General features: G+C 38.6%; 1 protein-coding gene across 2 annotated transcripts in view; it reads left to right on the top strand.

Moving 5' to 3' along the window:
- The window catches only part of TDRD12 (tudor domain containing 12), a 74,391-nt gene that overhangs the window by 14,737 nt on the left and 45,175 nt on the right, over positions 1-14,479 (top strand). For both annotated transcript variants that reach the window (XM_024734089.1, XM_024734088.1), the window contains exons 5-7: positions 10-95; positions 5,752-5,941; positions 6,380-6,469. In XM_024734089.1, the coding sequence (XP_024589857.1) occupies positions 10-95; positions 5,752-5,941; positions 6,380-6,469 (366 nt within the window). The remainder of the gene's footprint in view (positions 1-9; positions 96-5,751; positions 5,942-6,379; positions 6,470-14,479) is intronic.

Below are 14,479 nucleotides of genomic sequence, written 5' to 3' on the forward strand. Positions count from 1 at the left end.
GCTGTTTAGCAGCTACCCAGGTGGAAGCCAAATTGTGTGCTGTGGAAGAAGATACTTTTGAGGTTTACCTTTATGTAACTACAAAGAATGAAAAGGTAAGTTGAAGAATTGTATTAAAATATTATAAGAATGCTTATTAAAATAGTACACACCTAGGGAAACAATGTCATTCACACAGCATATAAATTTCCTTAATCTTTCAAGGTCTGGCTTAGATCAGAAGTTAGCCAGGACTGTTTTTCTTCTTTTAATTACTTTAAAAAAGTACTTCAGTATTTTATTTAGACAGCATTTTATTGAGTAATGGACAAGAAATTATTCCTATGGTGATGAGTGTGAAATGTTATTTTCTTGTGAGAGGATGTAATTTTCTTGAATACACACATTTGGTGTGGTTTTAGTTCCCTGCTTTTTCCCTTCCATAATTTTCTCATTGTATAGACATATGCTCACTGTAAAGAATTCAGATACCATAAGTAGAAAGGAAGTGGGCCTCACCTGTGAGCCCCCTCTTTCCTCCACCCAGTTATTAGCTGTTCACCTTTGGCTGGCTGCCGTTTATGAAGGGTGGTATGAGGACGCAGGAGCTCTGTGCCTTGTGTGGAGGTGGATAGAGCTGCAGATCTAGGGCTGCTCAGGGCCCACAGAGGGCATCTAAAACCTGGATTTATTTTAAAACTTTGTTTTGGAACAATTTTACACTTACAGACGAGATGCCAAGATAGTGCGGAGATTTTTGTATGTGCTTTACCTGGGTCCTCCTGACGTTAACCATACAAACAAGTAGTACAGTGATTAAAACCAGAAAATTTACGCTGATAAAATATAATTTAAAAAAATCTACAGACCTTATTTGAATTTTGCTGGTTTTTGCACTGATTTCCTCTCTCTGGTTTCAGGTCTGATCACATTGCATCTGACTGTCAAATCTTCTTAGTTTCCTCCAATCTGTGACAGTTGTGCTTTCCTCCTCTTTTAAGACCTTGACACTTCTGAAGAGTACTGGCCAGTTATTTTGTAGAATGTTACTCAATTTGGCTTTATTTGATGTTTTCTCATGATTAGTTTGAGGTGCTGCGTGCTTTTAGCAAGAATGCTACGGAAGTGATGCCCTTCTCAGTACGTCAGGGCGGGGGTTATGATGTTGATAATGTTTTATTATTTGTCATCTTAATCATGATCACCTGGTTAGGGTGGTGTCTGCTAGGTTTTTCCTCAACAGAGTTACTGTTTATTCCGTTTTGAAATTATTAAGTATCTTATGGGGAGATACTTTGAGACCATGCAGATAGCCATCAATGACTCTTCTCTGCAAAACTCATTTCTGTGGTGTTTGCCCATTTCCATCATGCCTTCTGCATTTTTAATTGGAATCTATGAGGAAGAGCTGACCCTTCTTCCCATTTATTAATTGATTCAAGAATTTATCTTAGTATAGACTCTTTGGATATTTATTTTACTCTGAGGGTATAATCCACCATTATCATTATTTTCCTGCTCAAGTTGTTGCAGATTTAGTTGTTAGGAGCTTCTTCAGAGTGGCTGATGTGTCCTTCCTGTGTGTCCCATCATAGTTGAAAACTCCTACTTTCTGGTACCACGGGATGCTCCAAGGCTAATTTTGTCCTTTTCCAGTCCCAGCCCTAGAATCAGCCACTTCTCCAAGAAGTGGTTCCTTTTATTGAAGAATGGTCTTCAGATATTAAGATCAGGGCACTAGGTGTGCTCATTATTACTACTGGGGTGTCATTGATTGCAGGCCCTCTCAGCAGACAGATAGGAAAGACATGTATGTACGTTAACCCACTTACACAAACATTTACATCTATTCCTAGACCTATCCATCTGTATATATATTAAGAGCTCTGGTACCTCTAATTTCAGTCCAGCGCTGCAGGGTTCATTCTACCCCTCCCCTCTCCTCATTCTTAACACCTGTCTCTGACAGTAATAAACCTGCGTTAGCTACAGTATAGTTACTTGATTAATTCTAGTATTCACATAGAGTAATTTCAGACTTGCTAACCCACATTCTTGTGAAAAAGAAATTTGTCTTTAGCCTTAGAGCATGCAGCCCTGGATGCAGAATTACTTAGGTTAGCTCTTTTCTTCCCTACCCTCTTCAGTGTCATTGTGTTATTCATTTGTAATAAGGTTCATTTGTTACTCTTTGGGTTGTGTTTTGGGTTCCCCCACATTCTTGTTGATTTTGCCTGTGACTTTTCATTGCTTATTTTACAACTTGGTAAAAATGCCAGAATGCTGGCTACAGGACCCGTCTTGTGAAACGTCTCTTAAACAAGTTCTCCACTGACCTGCTTCTTTCTTCTTGCTTTTCTTTCTCTGTGTGTATGGCTGTGTTCGGATGACAACTTGCTTTTACCTCAGGGTGTTAAAAGAGCAGAGCCATGCTCAGCAGAGAGAGCTTACAGTGGATGCATGAGGTCATAATTGCTAGAAAAGAAAAAATGGGGTCAACAGTCCTTTTCTAGCTCCCGAAGGAAGCACAAGGGTGTGTCCCAGCGTGTTCTCTCTCTCTCTCTCTCTTTTTTTTTTTTGCTTGTTTTCTTTCACACAAAATTATTTTGAGATACATCCACGCTGATCCTTTAATTGTCAGTATCCTTCCATTGTCTGGATATACTACAGTGTGTTTATCCATTCACTTGTTGATGGACATTTAAGTTGTGACCCCTTTGGGGCAACTTACAAATGAAACTTCTATGAAGATTCACGTACAAGTCTTCCTATGGACCTGTGCTTTCATTTTTCTTGGATAAATACCTAGGAGTCCCACTTCTGGGTAGTGTTATAGTATAGGTATTAAGAGCCTACCAAATTGTTTTCTTAAGTGGTTAACCATTGTACAGTCCCATCAGCAATGAGAGTTACACTTCCTTCACATCTTCTTCATTACTTTTATGGTCATTCTCATTGGTGTGTCATGGTCTCTCACTGTAGTTTAAATTTGCATTTCCCTAGTGACTTACGATGTTGAGTATCTTTTCATATGCTGTTTGCAATCTGTATATCTTCGATGAAGTATTCAGATCTTTTACCCATTTTTTTTTCCTTTTTTTTAATTGAGGTATAATTGACATACAACATTATATTAGTTTCAAGCGTACAATACAATGACTTAATACTTGTGTATACGTATTGCAAAATGTTTAGTTAACATCCATCACCACGCGTTACAGAATTTTTTTCTGGTGATGAGACTTTTAAGATTTACTCTTAGTAACTTTCAAATATGCAATACAGTATTATTAACTATAGCCACCATGCTGTACATTATATGCCCGTGACTTATTTATTTTATAATTGGAAGTTTTCACCTTTTGACTCCATTCACCCAGTTCATCACCTTCCCCCCATATTCCCCCCACCCCAGCTCTGGCAACCACCAATCTGTTCTCTGTATCTATGAGCTTGGGTTTTTTTTTTTGTTTACTTTGTTTTCTTTTGGTTTTAGATTCCACATACCAGTGGAGATTATATAGCATTTGTCTTTCTCTGACTTACTTCACTTAGCATAGTGTCCTTAAGGTGTTGTCACAAATGGAAAGATTTTGTTCTTTTTTGTGGCCAAATCATATTCCATTGGGTATATGTATATACACTACGTTTTTTTAAAACATCTTTATTGGAGTATAATTGCTTTACAATGGTGTGTTAGTTTCGGCTTTATAACAAAGTGAATCAGTTATACGTATGTCCCCATATCTCTTCCCTCTTGCGTCTCCCTCCCTGCCACCCTCCCTATCCCACCCCTCTAGGTGGTCACAAAGCACCGAGCCGATCTCCCTGTGCTGTGCGGCTGCTTCCCACTAGCTCTCTATTTTACGTTTACACCACATCTTTATTTATCCATTCATCCACCCATGAAAGCTTAGACTATTTCCATTAACTTGGCTATTGTAAGTAATGTTGCAGTGATCATGGGGATTCATGTATCTTTTCAAGTTAATGTTTTCATTTTCTTCAGATAAATAGCCAGAAGTGGAATTGCTAGATTGTATGGTAGTTCTAATTTTAGTTTCTAGAGGCATCTCCATGCTGTTTTCCATAGAGGGTATACCAATTTACATTCCCACCAACAGTGCATAAGGGGTCCTTTTTCTCCACATACTTGCCAACACTTGGTGTTTCTTTTTAACAACAGCCATTCTGACAGATGTGAAGTGTTACCTCACTGTATTTTTATTTATTTATTTAATTTATTTATTTTTGGTTGCCTTGGGTTTTTGTTGCTGCATGCGGGCTTTCTCTAGTTGCGGCGAGTGGGGGCTAGTCTTCGTTGCAGTGCGTGGTCTTCTCACTGCGGTGGCTTCTCTTGTTATGGAGCACAGGCTCTAGGCGTGCGGGCTTCAGTAGTTGTGGCTCACAGGCTCTAGAGCGCAGGTTCTAGTTGTGGCGCACGGGCTTAGTTTCTCCACAGCATGTGGGATCTTCCCGGAACAGGGCTTGAACCCGTGTCCCCTGCATGCGGACAGATTGGCAGGCAGATTCCTAACCACTACACCACCAGGAAAGCCCCTCATTGTGGTTTTGATTTGCATTTCCCTGATTATTAGGGATATTGAGCCTCTTTCCTTGTACCTGTTGGCCATCTGTATGTCTTCTTTGGAAAAAAGTCTTTTCAGATCCTCAGATCCTCTGCCCATTTTTGAGTTGGATTATTTGGGGGTTTGTTTGTTTGTTGCTGCTGTTGTTGTATGAGTTCTTTATGTATTTTGGATATTAACCCCTTATCAGACAAATGACTTGTAGATATTTTCTCTCATTAAGAGTCTTTTCATTTTGTTGGTGCTTTCCTTTGCTGTGCAGAAGCATTTTAGTTTGATGTAGTCCCACTGGTTTATTTTTGCTTTTGTTGCCTTTGCATTTGGTGTCAAATCCAAAAAAATCATCTCCAAGACCAGTGTCAAGGAGCTTATCACCTATGTTTTCTTCTAGGAGTTTTATGGTTTCAGATCTTATATTCAAGTCTTTAATCCATTTTGAGTTTGCTTTTGTATATGGTGTAAGAAAGTGGTCCAGTTTCATTCTTCTGCATGTGGCTGTCCAGTTTTCCCAACACTGTTTATTGAAGGGACTGTCATTTCCCCACTATATATTATTGACTCCTTTTTCATAATTTAATTGACCATATATATGTGGGTTTATTTCTGGGCTGTCTATTCTGTTGCATTGATCTATGTGTCTGTTTTTATGCCAATACCACACTATTTTCATTAGTATCTTTTGTCCATTTTAAAATTGGTTTTGTTTTCTTTATATTCAGTTTTGAGAGTTCTTTATGTATTCTGGATACATGTCCATCCAGATATATTATTTAAAAATATTTTCCCCTTTTCTGTGGTTTGCCCTTTACAGTATCTTTTGAAAAGCAGAAATTTAAAATTTTGATAAAATCTAATTTATCAGTTTTTTCTTTTATGATTTGTGTTTTGTCTTCACCCTCTTCCCAGATCTTTACCTGGCAAAGCCGTGTTAGTTCTCAAGCACTTTCAAGTAGACGTTTTTTAGATTTTGTACCGTTTCTTGCTGTTTTTCTTATCAGGAAGGTTGGTCAGAAGTATCTAGTTCACTGTTACTAGAACAGAAGTCAAGAGATCAATTTCTATCAAATTATGTTCTATAAAATAATTTTTCTGAAGATTGAAATTTTCGGTTAAGTTTGGCATATTTTCTGAACAGTCACCTGAGTATATTTGTCTTATTCATGAAATGTTTAAAATTATACAGGTTTGTGTGAACGATGATCTGGTTGCAAAGAACTTCGCTTGTTATGTATCACCCACGGAGAATAAAAACCTTGATTCTTTAGAGAAACCAAGATTGAATATAAAGTCAGCATCCTTTTCCAGTAAACTCAATCCAGCACTTACTCTTTGGCCAATGTTTTTGCAAGGAAAAGATTCTCAAAGGATGGAAAGTGAGTGGATTTCACCAATATATTTCTCTTAAACTGTCTTATTTATAGGAATCTTAGCGTATTGATATAAATTATTGTACAGACTTTTCCCCGTATGGAGGCAGAGACTTTGACTCTGAATTTAATATTTGAATTTTAATCCTGGTGAGTTTGTTACAAGTTTTGAGGTTCTAAAAGAGCTGCTGCAGTTTGTTTTTATGAGAACAGGATAAAAAACTATTGTCAATTTCTTATTAACATGGAGTTATCTTTTCAGAAGTCCATATGTTCGTAATTTAAAGATTAGATACTTTAAAAAAGAGCCATTTATTAGCATGAAAATATGAGAAGATTCAGTCACGGACAATGGAAACAACTTTAAATGTTTCTCTCTACATCCACTTTTGTATTTTGGGTTTTATTTCATGCTTTAACCCTGAAGTGTATTCTTTCTGTCAGAGTCAAGTGGTTTAACTTTTCTGGCCAAGTCTCTCCAGCATCCGTGGCCCAAGGGTGTCGGTGACCTCAGGCCAACCGCTAGGATCCTGGGTGAGTTCTCTTTTGCTCCATTTCATAGGCAACGTAAAAGAACACTCTTAACTATCTAAAGATTGTAGGGGTTGTTTAGAAGGGCTGTGGTAATTCTCTCTCTTTTTCCCTTAATTTAATGGAACCAATTTGTGATGTAGATGCTGACAAAGATAATTTGCCTTGCAGTCCATAGGATTTTACCATAACATAAAGAACATAACAGGCACTTGTTCATGCGTAGGACTGATTTACTCCAACCCAGCCACAGACCAGTGATTATTATTTGTCTTCAGAATACACATACGGATTTATGATTGATTTTTACTTTAAGCAATAGGATGCATAGAAATAAGAAAGAGGCGGGGGCTTCCCTGGTGGCGCATTGGTTAAGAATCTGCCTGACAATGCAGGGGACACAGGTTTGAGCCCTGATCCGTGAAGATCCCACATACCACGGAGCAACTAAGCCTGTGTGCCACAACTACTGAGCCTGCGCTCTAGAGCCCGTGAGCCACAACTACTGAAGCCTCTGCACCTAGAGCCCGTGCTCCACGACAAGAGAAGCCACCACAGTGAGAAGCCCGCGCACCGCAGTGAAGAGTAGCCCCCACTCACAGCAACTAGAGAAAGCCCACGTGCAGCAACGACCCAACGCAGCCAACAATAAATAAATAAATTTATAAAAAACAATAAGAGGCATTTATGAAATCAGACATATCTAGTCTTTAATTCCATATCTCCAAGGTATTTAATGAATTGGATTTGTTGGGCAAGGGTGAAACATGCCAGCCACTCCGATGCGTGGCTCACTCTCTGTGGTGATTCCTCTGTGATCACTCTTACGTTGGGTGTATGTATACCTGTTGATATTTCAGATATATCCATTGTAAACCTCAAGTAAACTAAAGCTTTAGTCAACTAAAATATTCCATGCACCTTAAATTTTTTAAATTACCTTGGTAATGTTGTTCATCATAGAAAAATACAGCCTGTCACCTTTGATGTACCTGCTTATTAAAATTTTACAGTTTTTTTTTCCAAAGTTTTCCAGATGTGAGGGTGTGTCTTACAGAAATGGGATCCTACTATACCTACCTCTTTGTAGTGGTTTTTCACTTCTTTCTAGGTCAAATGCACCCAGTATAACCTCTCTGAGGTGAGACTCTGTCAGTCCACTCCCTCCTCTGTGGCACCGGGAGGCCTTATTCCCTCCTGCTGAGTTGGTCAGATGGGCTCTCCTTGTGCAGAGTTTGTGTGGTGGATGTTGGCCTATGTGGCCCCCACCCATGTTCTGATGTGCCTCCTGTAGGGGTCCCAGATGGGAATTTCTGCTGAAAGGAGCCCATTACTAATGGGAATGTGTTATTTCCATCTGTGTTGTTTCCATTTCCACAAGAGCAGGAAAAATACCAGGCACTTAGATGGTGTTTAACCACTGTACAGCTTTCCATTGTAGAGACATATTATTTCCAGTAGCCCCAGATTGCTGGGCAATAATTGTTTCCTACTTTTCTTTATTACAATCAGTGTTGGAATGAACTCTGCATATCTTTGAAAAGGAAGAGGTTGATGGTAAACAAAAGAAAGCTAATGTGAGATGTGACTGGATTATCATGTAAGAAACAAAATTATTAGATGTTACTTTTTCAAGCAAAGATTTCCTTTTTCTTGTTAATTATTGTGAGGAGCTATTCCAATTATACTTTTATTAAGTTTTGGTACTTCTCCTTGAAGTTGCCTTATTTTTTTCAGAAATCAAAGTGTAGTACTTTTTAATACTTGGCTGAACAGTCAAACGGTATAGAAAGGCTATAATGAAAAATAATTTTCTCTTGTGCAGCTTCTTCTCACCCAGGCCCCTCCCTGGAGGTAAACCTTTTATTTTTTCTTAGCTATTTATCTTGGCAGTTATCTTTAAGTTTTAAAATATTTATGATTATTTTACTCTGCCCAGGCTTATGCATTCTAGACCGTGTCCTGAATTCTGCTGTAGGTATAGCTCTCACACTCCCGTTCCACACATCTTCAGTCCTCGGATACTCAGGAAGCGCCTACTATGTGTCAGGCACTGTTCTAGGATTCATCAGAAAAGGAATCAAAATCTGTTTTCTCGGAGTTTACTTACATTTTCTCAATAAAACTTTTAATTTAAAACGATCACAAACTTCCAGAAAAGTTGGAGAGCATTACAGAGAACTTGATTTTATCCTAAACCACTTGAGAATATGTTGCCGACTAGAACGCCCCAGCTCTCCCCAATACTTGAGTGTGTTTTTCTTAGAAATAAGGGTACTCTCAAAAATATTCACGGTACAACCCATCTAAATCAGAAATTAACGCTGATGCATTGTGATCGTCTAACCTTCAGCTACCATTGAAATTTTGCCAGTTGTCCCACTAATTCCTTTGTGGGAGAAGGATGCAGCTCACTACCACTTGGTGCAATTCCTGGTCTCCCTCGGTCTGCAGCAGTCATCAGTCTTTCCTGGATTTTCCTGACTGTGACACTTTTGAAGATTATGGACCAGTTATTTTGTAGAATGTCCTCAATTGTGGCAGATGATTTCCTGTTTCCAATTTCATTGATTTTTATTCCTTTTTTCTGCTTACTATACATTTAATTTGCTGTTCTTTTCTAGTTTCCCAAGGTGGAAACTTATATTATTAATTAAAAATTTTTCTTCTATTCTAATATAAACATTTAACGATATCAGTTGCTCTTTACTGCTTTTGCTGAATCCCACAGATTTTGAAAAGTTGTATTTTTATTTTCATTTAGGTAAAAATGTTTTAAAATTTCTCTTGATTTCTTCTTGATCCATATATTATTTACAAGTGTGTCGTTTAATCTCCAAGTGTTTTGGGATTTTCCAGCTATCCTTTTGTTATTAAGTTAGTTTAATTCCATTGTGGTCTGAGAGCGTACATTGTACAATTTCTGTTCTTTTAAGTTTATTTAGGTGTGTTTTATGTGGTCTGTCTTGGTGTAAATTCCATTTGAGCTTGAGAAGAAGGTATAATCCGCTGTAGGATGAAGTAGTCTGTAGATATCAATTAAGACCAGTTGATTGGTGGTGCTATTGAATTCAGCTGTACTCTTAACTGGTTTTCTGCCTGCTGGATCTGTTCATTTTTGGTAGAGGGGTGTTGATGTCTCCAACTCTAACAGTGTTCTCATCTATTTCTCCTTGCAATTCTATCAGTTTTTGCCTCACATATTTTGATGCTCTGTTGTTAAGCACATACACATTAAGGTCTGTAATGTCTTTTTGAAGAATTGGGTCCTTTATTATTTTATTTATTTATTTATTTGGTTGCGCTGGGTCTTAGTTGCAGCAGGCGGGCTCCTTAGTTGCGGCACGTGGGCTTCTTAGTTGCAGCAGGCGGGCTCCTTAGTTGTGGCTCAGGGGCTCCTTAGTTGTGGCACACAGGCTTAGTTGTGGCGTGTGAACTTAGTTGCCGCATGCATGTGAGATCTAGTTCCCTGACCAGGGATCAAACCCCAGCCCCACCCTGCACTGGGGGCACAGAGTCTTAACCACTGCACCACCAGGGAGGTCCCTGGGTCCTTTATTATTATATACTGCTTCTATCCATAATTATCCTTGTTCTGAAGTCTACTCTGTCTGAAATTAATACAGCTACTTCAGCTTTTTTTTTAAGCTGTAAATTTTTTTATCGGGGTATAGTTAGTTGATGTACAATACATATAAGTTTCTAGTATACAACATAGTGATTCACAAGTTTTAAAGTTTATACTCCATTTATAGTAATTATAAAATACTGGCTGTATTCCCTGTGCTGTACAATATATCCTTGTAGCTTATTTATTTTTCATGTAGTAGTTTGTACCTCTTAATACACTACCTTTTTTTTTGTACCTCCCCACTTCCTTCTCGCCACTGATAACCACTAGTTTGTTCTCTGTATCTGTGAGTCTGTTTCTTTTTTGTTATATTCACTAATTTTATTTTTTTAGATTCCACATGTAAGTGATATAATACAGTATTTGTCTTTCCCTGTCTAACTTATTTCACTAAGCATAAATCCATCCATGTTGCTGCAAATGGCAAATTTTCATTCTTTTTTATGGCTGAGTAATATTCCATTGTGTGTATATGTGTGTGTGTGTGTATGTACACACACACACACACACACACATATACACCACATTTTCTTTATTCATCTGTTTATGAACACTTAGGTTGCTTCCGTATCTTGACTGTTGTGAATAATGCTGCTGTGAACATTGGGGTGCATGTTTCTTTTCAACTTAGTGGGTTTTTTTTCCTTTGGATATATACCCAGGAGTGGAATTGCTGGATCATATGGTAGTTCTATTTTTAGTTATATATATTAAAGACCATTTGTTTCCTTTGCCTTAGGAGACAGATTCAAAAATGAAATATCGCCTACTGTATTGTGCTATACAGTAGGACCTCATTGTTTATCTATTTTTTGGGGGGGGGCATGCCACAAGGCTTGCAGGACCTTAGTTTCCTGACCAGGGATCAAACTCGTACCCCCTGCAGTGGAAGAGCAGAGTCCTAACCACTGGACTTCCAGGGAGTTCCCTGTTTATTTTATATATAGTAGTTTATATCTGCTGCTCCCAAACTCCTAATTTATCCCTCCCTCCCCCTTTCCCCTTTGGTAACAATAAGTTTGTTTTCTATGTCTGTCAGACTGTTTCTGTCTTGTAAATAAGCTCATTTATCATATCTGAGATTCCACATATAAGTGATATATGATATTTGTCTTTCTCTGCATGACTTCACTTAGTATGATAATCTCTAGGTCCATCCATGTTGCTACAAATGGCATTACTTCATTCTTTTTTATGGCTGAGTAGTATTCCATTGTATATATGTAGCCCATCTTCTTTATGCATTCATCTGTCAGTGGACATTTAGGTTGCTTCCATGTCTTGGCTATTGTAAATAATGCTGTTGTGAACATTGGGGTGCATGTATCTTTTCGAATTAGGGTTTTCTCCAGATACACACCTAAGGGTAGGATTGCAGGATCATATGGTAACTCTGTTTTTAGTGTTTTAAGGAACCTCCATACTGTTCTCCATAGTGGTTGTACCAATTTACATTCCCACCAACAGTGTAGGAGAATTCCCTTTTCTCCACACCCTCTCCAGCATTTATTGTTTCTGGACTTTTTGATGATGGCCATTCTGACAGGTGTGAGGTGATATCTCGTTGTGCTTTTTTTTGGCTGTGTTGGGTCTTTGTTGCTATGCGTGGGCTTTCTCTAGTTGTTTCAGGCAGTGGCTACTCTTTGTCCTGGTGCATGGGCTTCTCTTTGAGGTGGCTTCTCTTGTTGCGGAGCATGGGCTCTAGGTGCACAGGCTTCAGTAGTTGTGGCGCATGGGATTAGTTGCTCCACGGCATCTGGGATCTTCCCGGACCAGGGATCACACCTGTGTGCCCTGCATTGGCAGGCGGATTCTTAACCACTGCACCACTAGGGAAGTCCCTCATTGTGCTTTTGATATGCATTTCTCTGATGATTAGTGATGTTGAGCATCTTTTCATGTGTCTGTTGGCCATCTGTATGTCTTCTTTGGAGAAAAGTCTCTTTAGGTCTTCTGCCCATTTTTTGTTTTTGTTTTCTTGCGGTACACAGGCCTCTCACTGTTGTGGCCTCTCCCGATGCGGAGCACAGGTTCCGGAAGCGCAGGCTCAGCGGCCATGGCTCACGGGCCCAGCCGCTCCGTGGCATGTGGGATCTTCCCGGACCGGGGCACGAACCCGTGTCCCCTGCATCGGCAGGCGGACTCTCAACCACTGCACCACCAGGGAAGCCCTGCAGAAGCTTTAATTGGTATGTTTGTTTTTTGATGTTGAATTGTATGAGCTGTTTGTATATTTTTGAAATTAAGCCCTTATCCGTCATGTTGTTTGCAAGTATTTTCTCCAGTCTGTAGGTTGTCTTTTGTTTTGTTGATGGTTTCCTTTGCTGTGCAGAAGCTTGTAAGTTTAATTAGGTTCCATTTGTTTACTTTTGCTTTTGTTTCCTTTGCCTTGGGAGACTGACCTAAGAAAACATTGCTAGGATTTATATCAATCTCTGTCTTTTATTTGGTGTATTTAGACCAATACCGTTTAAGGTGATTATTGATTTAGTTGGATTAATATCTGCCAAACTTGTTACTATTTTCTGTTCATTGCCTTTGTTTTTTGTTCTTGTCTTCCACTTTTTGTCATTTGTAGCTTTAATTTAGCATTTTATGTGATTCTGTTTTCTTTTTTAGCATATCAGTTTTACTTCTTTTTTCACTTTTCTGAATGGTTGCCTTAGATTTTGTAATACACATTTACAACCAATCCAAGTCCACTTTCAAATAGCACTATACCTCTTTACGGGTAATGCTAGTACCTTATAATAACAAAGTATTCCTAATTCCTCCCTCCTGTCCATTGTATCATTGTTATTCATTTCATGCACTCATAAGTGTACATAGGTGTGTGTGTAATTTATGTATATTTATATATTTTTAGATGTATATGCATAAGTAATTAAATACATTGTCACTATTATTTTGAACAAACTGTTATCTATTACGTCTATTTTCAAAAAGAAAACATTTTAATTTGCCTTCATTTATTCCTTCTCTAATGTGCATATCCTCAAGCTCAAATATTCTTTCCGCAGATGAGTCCGGTCTACTAATAAGCCCATCAAAGGCATTCTTCATTTCTGTTAGTGTTTTTGATCTCTAGCGTTTCTCCTTGATTCTTCTTAGAATTTCCATGTCTCTGTGTATATTACCCATCTGTTCTTGCATATTGTTTAGTTTTTCTGTTAGAGCCCTTGGCATATTAATCATAGTTGTACTAAATTTCTGGTGTAATAATTTCAGCATCCCTGCTGTGTCTCACTCTGGTTCTGATTTGCCCTATGTCTTCAAACTGTCACCTGTTTTGCTTTTCGGTATGCCTTGTAATTTATTTTTTTTGTTTAAAACCAGGCATGATATACTGGGTGAAAAGTAGGCCTTTAAAGATACGGTTGTAAGATGTAGAGGGAGGGTAAGTGGTCTATAATGCTACGATTAGATCTCCATCTTTGGGAGCCTGTGCCCCTGGGCTGTGACCTTCACATGTGCTTTTCAGTCCTCCACCTCTCCTGCTTTAGGGGGGACAGGATGGCTGGAGGGGGTAGATAGATAGAGTGGGGTATTTCCCCTCCCCCAAGGCGATTAGTCTCTGGTAAAGCCCCAGTAGTTTAGGCTCTGGTTAGTTTCTCCTGAGGCCCAGCCTTGTTGAGAACAGAATGTGCTGACATATTTCAAATTGGTTAATTTTCCCCCTCCCTTACTGGCAGCCCCAACTGGGATTTTTATATGATCTTCACTCTGAGAACCTGGTAGAGTTCCAGTAGGTAAGATTCACAGAAGTGTTGGGGGCCTCCTGGAATTGTTAACTTACTTTCCCACCCTGAGCCTCCAGGAAATGGTCAATTACAGTTCAGATTTTCCTGCTCCAGTGCAGGTTCCTGTGGAGATTTCTGCTCCGGTCAGTTGTGATTCTCTGTCTCCCGCATCTGTCTCTCCAGTTGCGGGGGAAGAGGTTTGCCCTGCAACCTCATTTTTTAGGTCAGATCCAATAAGAGTTGTTATTTTTCAGTTGGATTAGCTTTTTACTTATTGTTATGATGGAGTGGTGAATTCCAAGCTCCTCACGTGCTGGAATCAAAACTGGAAGTTAAATTGAGTTTTGAAATGTAAGATTTCAGAGGGAGTTTGGAATTCACCACTCCATCATAACAAAAAGTAAAAAGCTAATCCAACTGAAAAATAACAACTCTTATCATATAACAACAATAACAACAAGTAACAATAATCAAATATAAGATTACAGCATTTATTTCTTCATGGAGATTCTAATCGCTTTTCTTTTTCCTGCTTGTATTATCTATCTTTATTGACTCCTTAAGTTGTTCCAGATTCTCAGTTGGGTATTATATATCTGTATGATTTGAATCTTTTTTTTTTTTTTTTTTTTTTTTTTGGGA

This window comes from Neophocaena asiaeorientalis, unplaced genomic scaffold, assembly GCF_003031525.2.
Source record: "Neophocaena asiaeorientalis asiaeorientalis breed wild unplaced genomic scaffold, Neophocaena_asiaeorientalis_V1.1 scaffold280, whole genome shotgun sequence".
Lineage (NCBI taxonomy): Eukaryota > Metazoa > Chordata > Mammalia > Artiodactyla > Phocoenidae > Neophocaena > Neophocaena asiaeorientalis.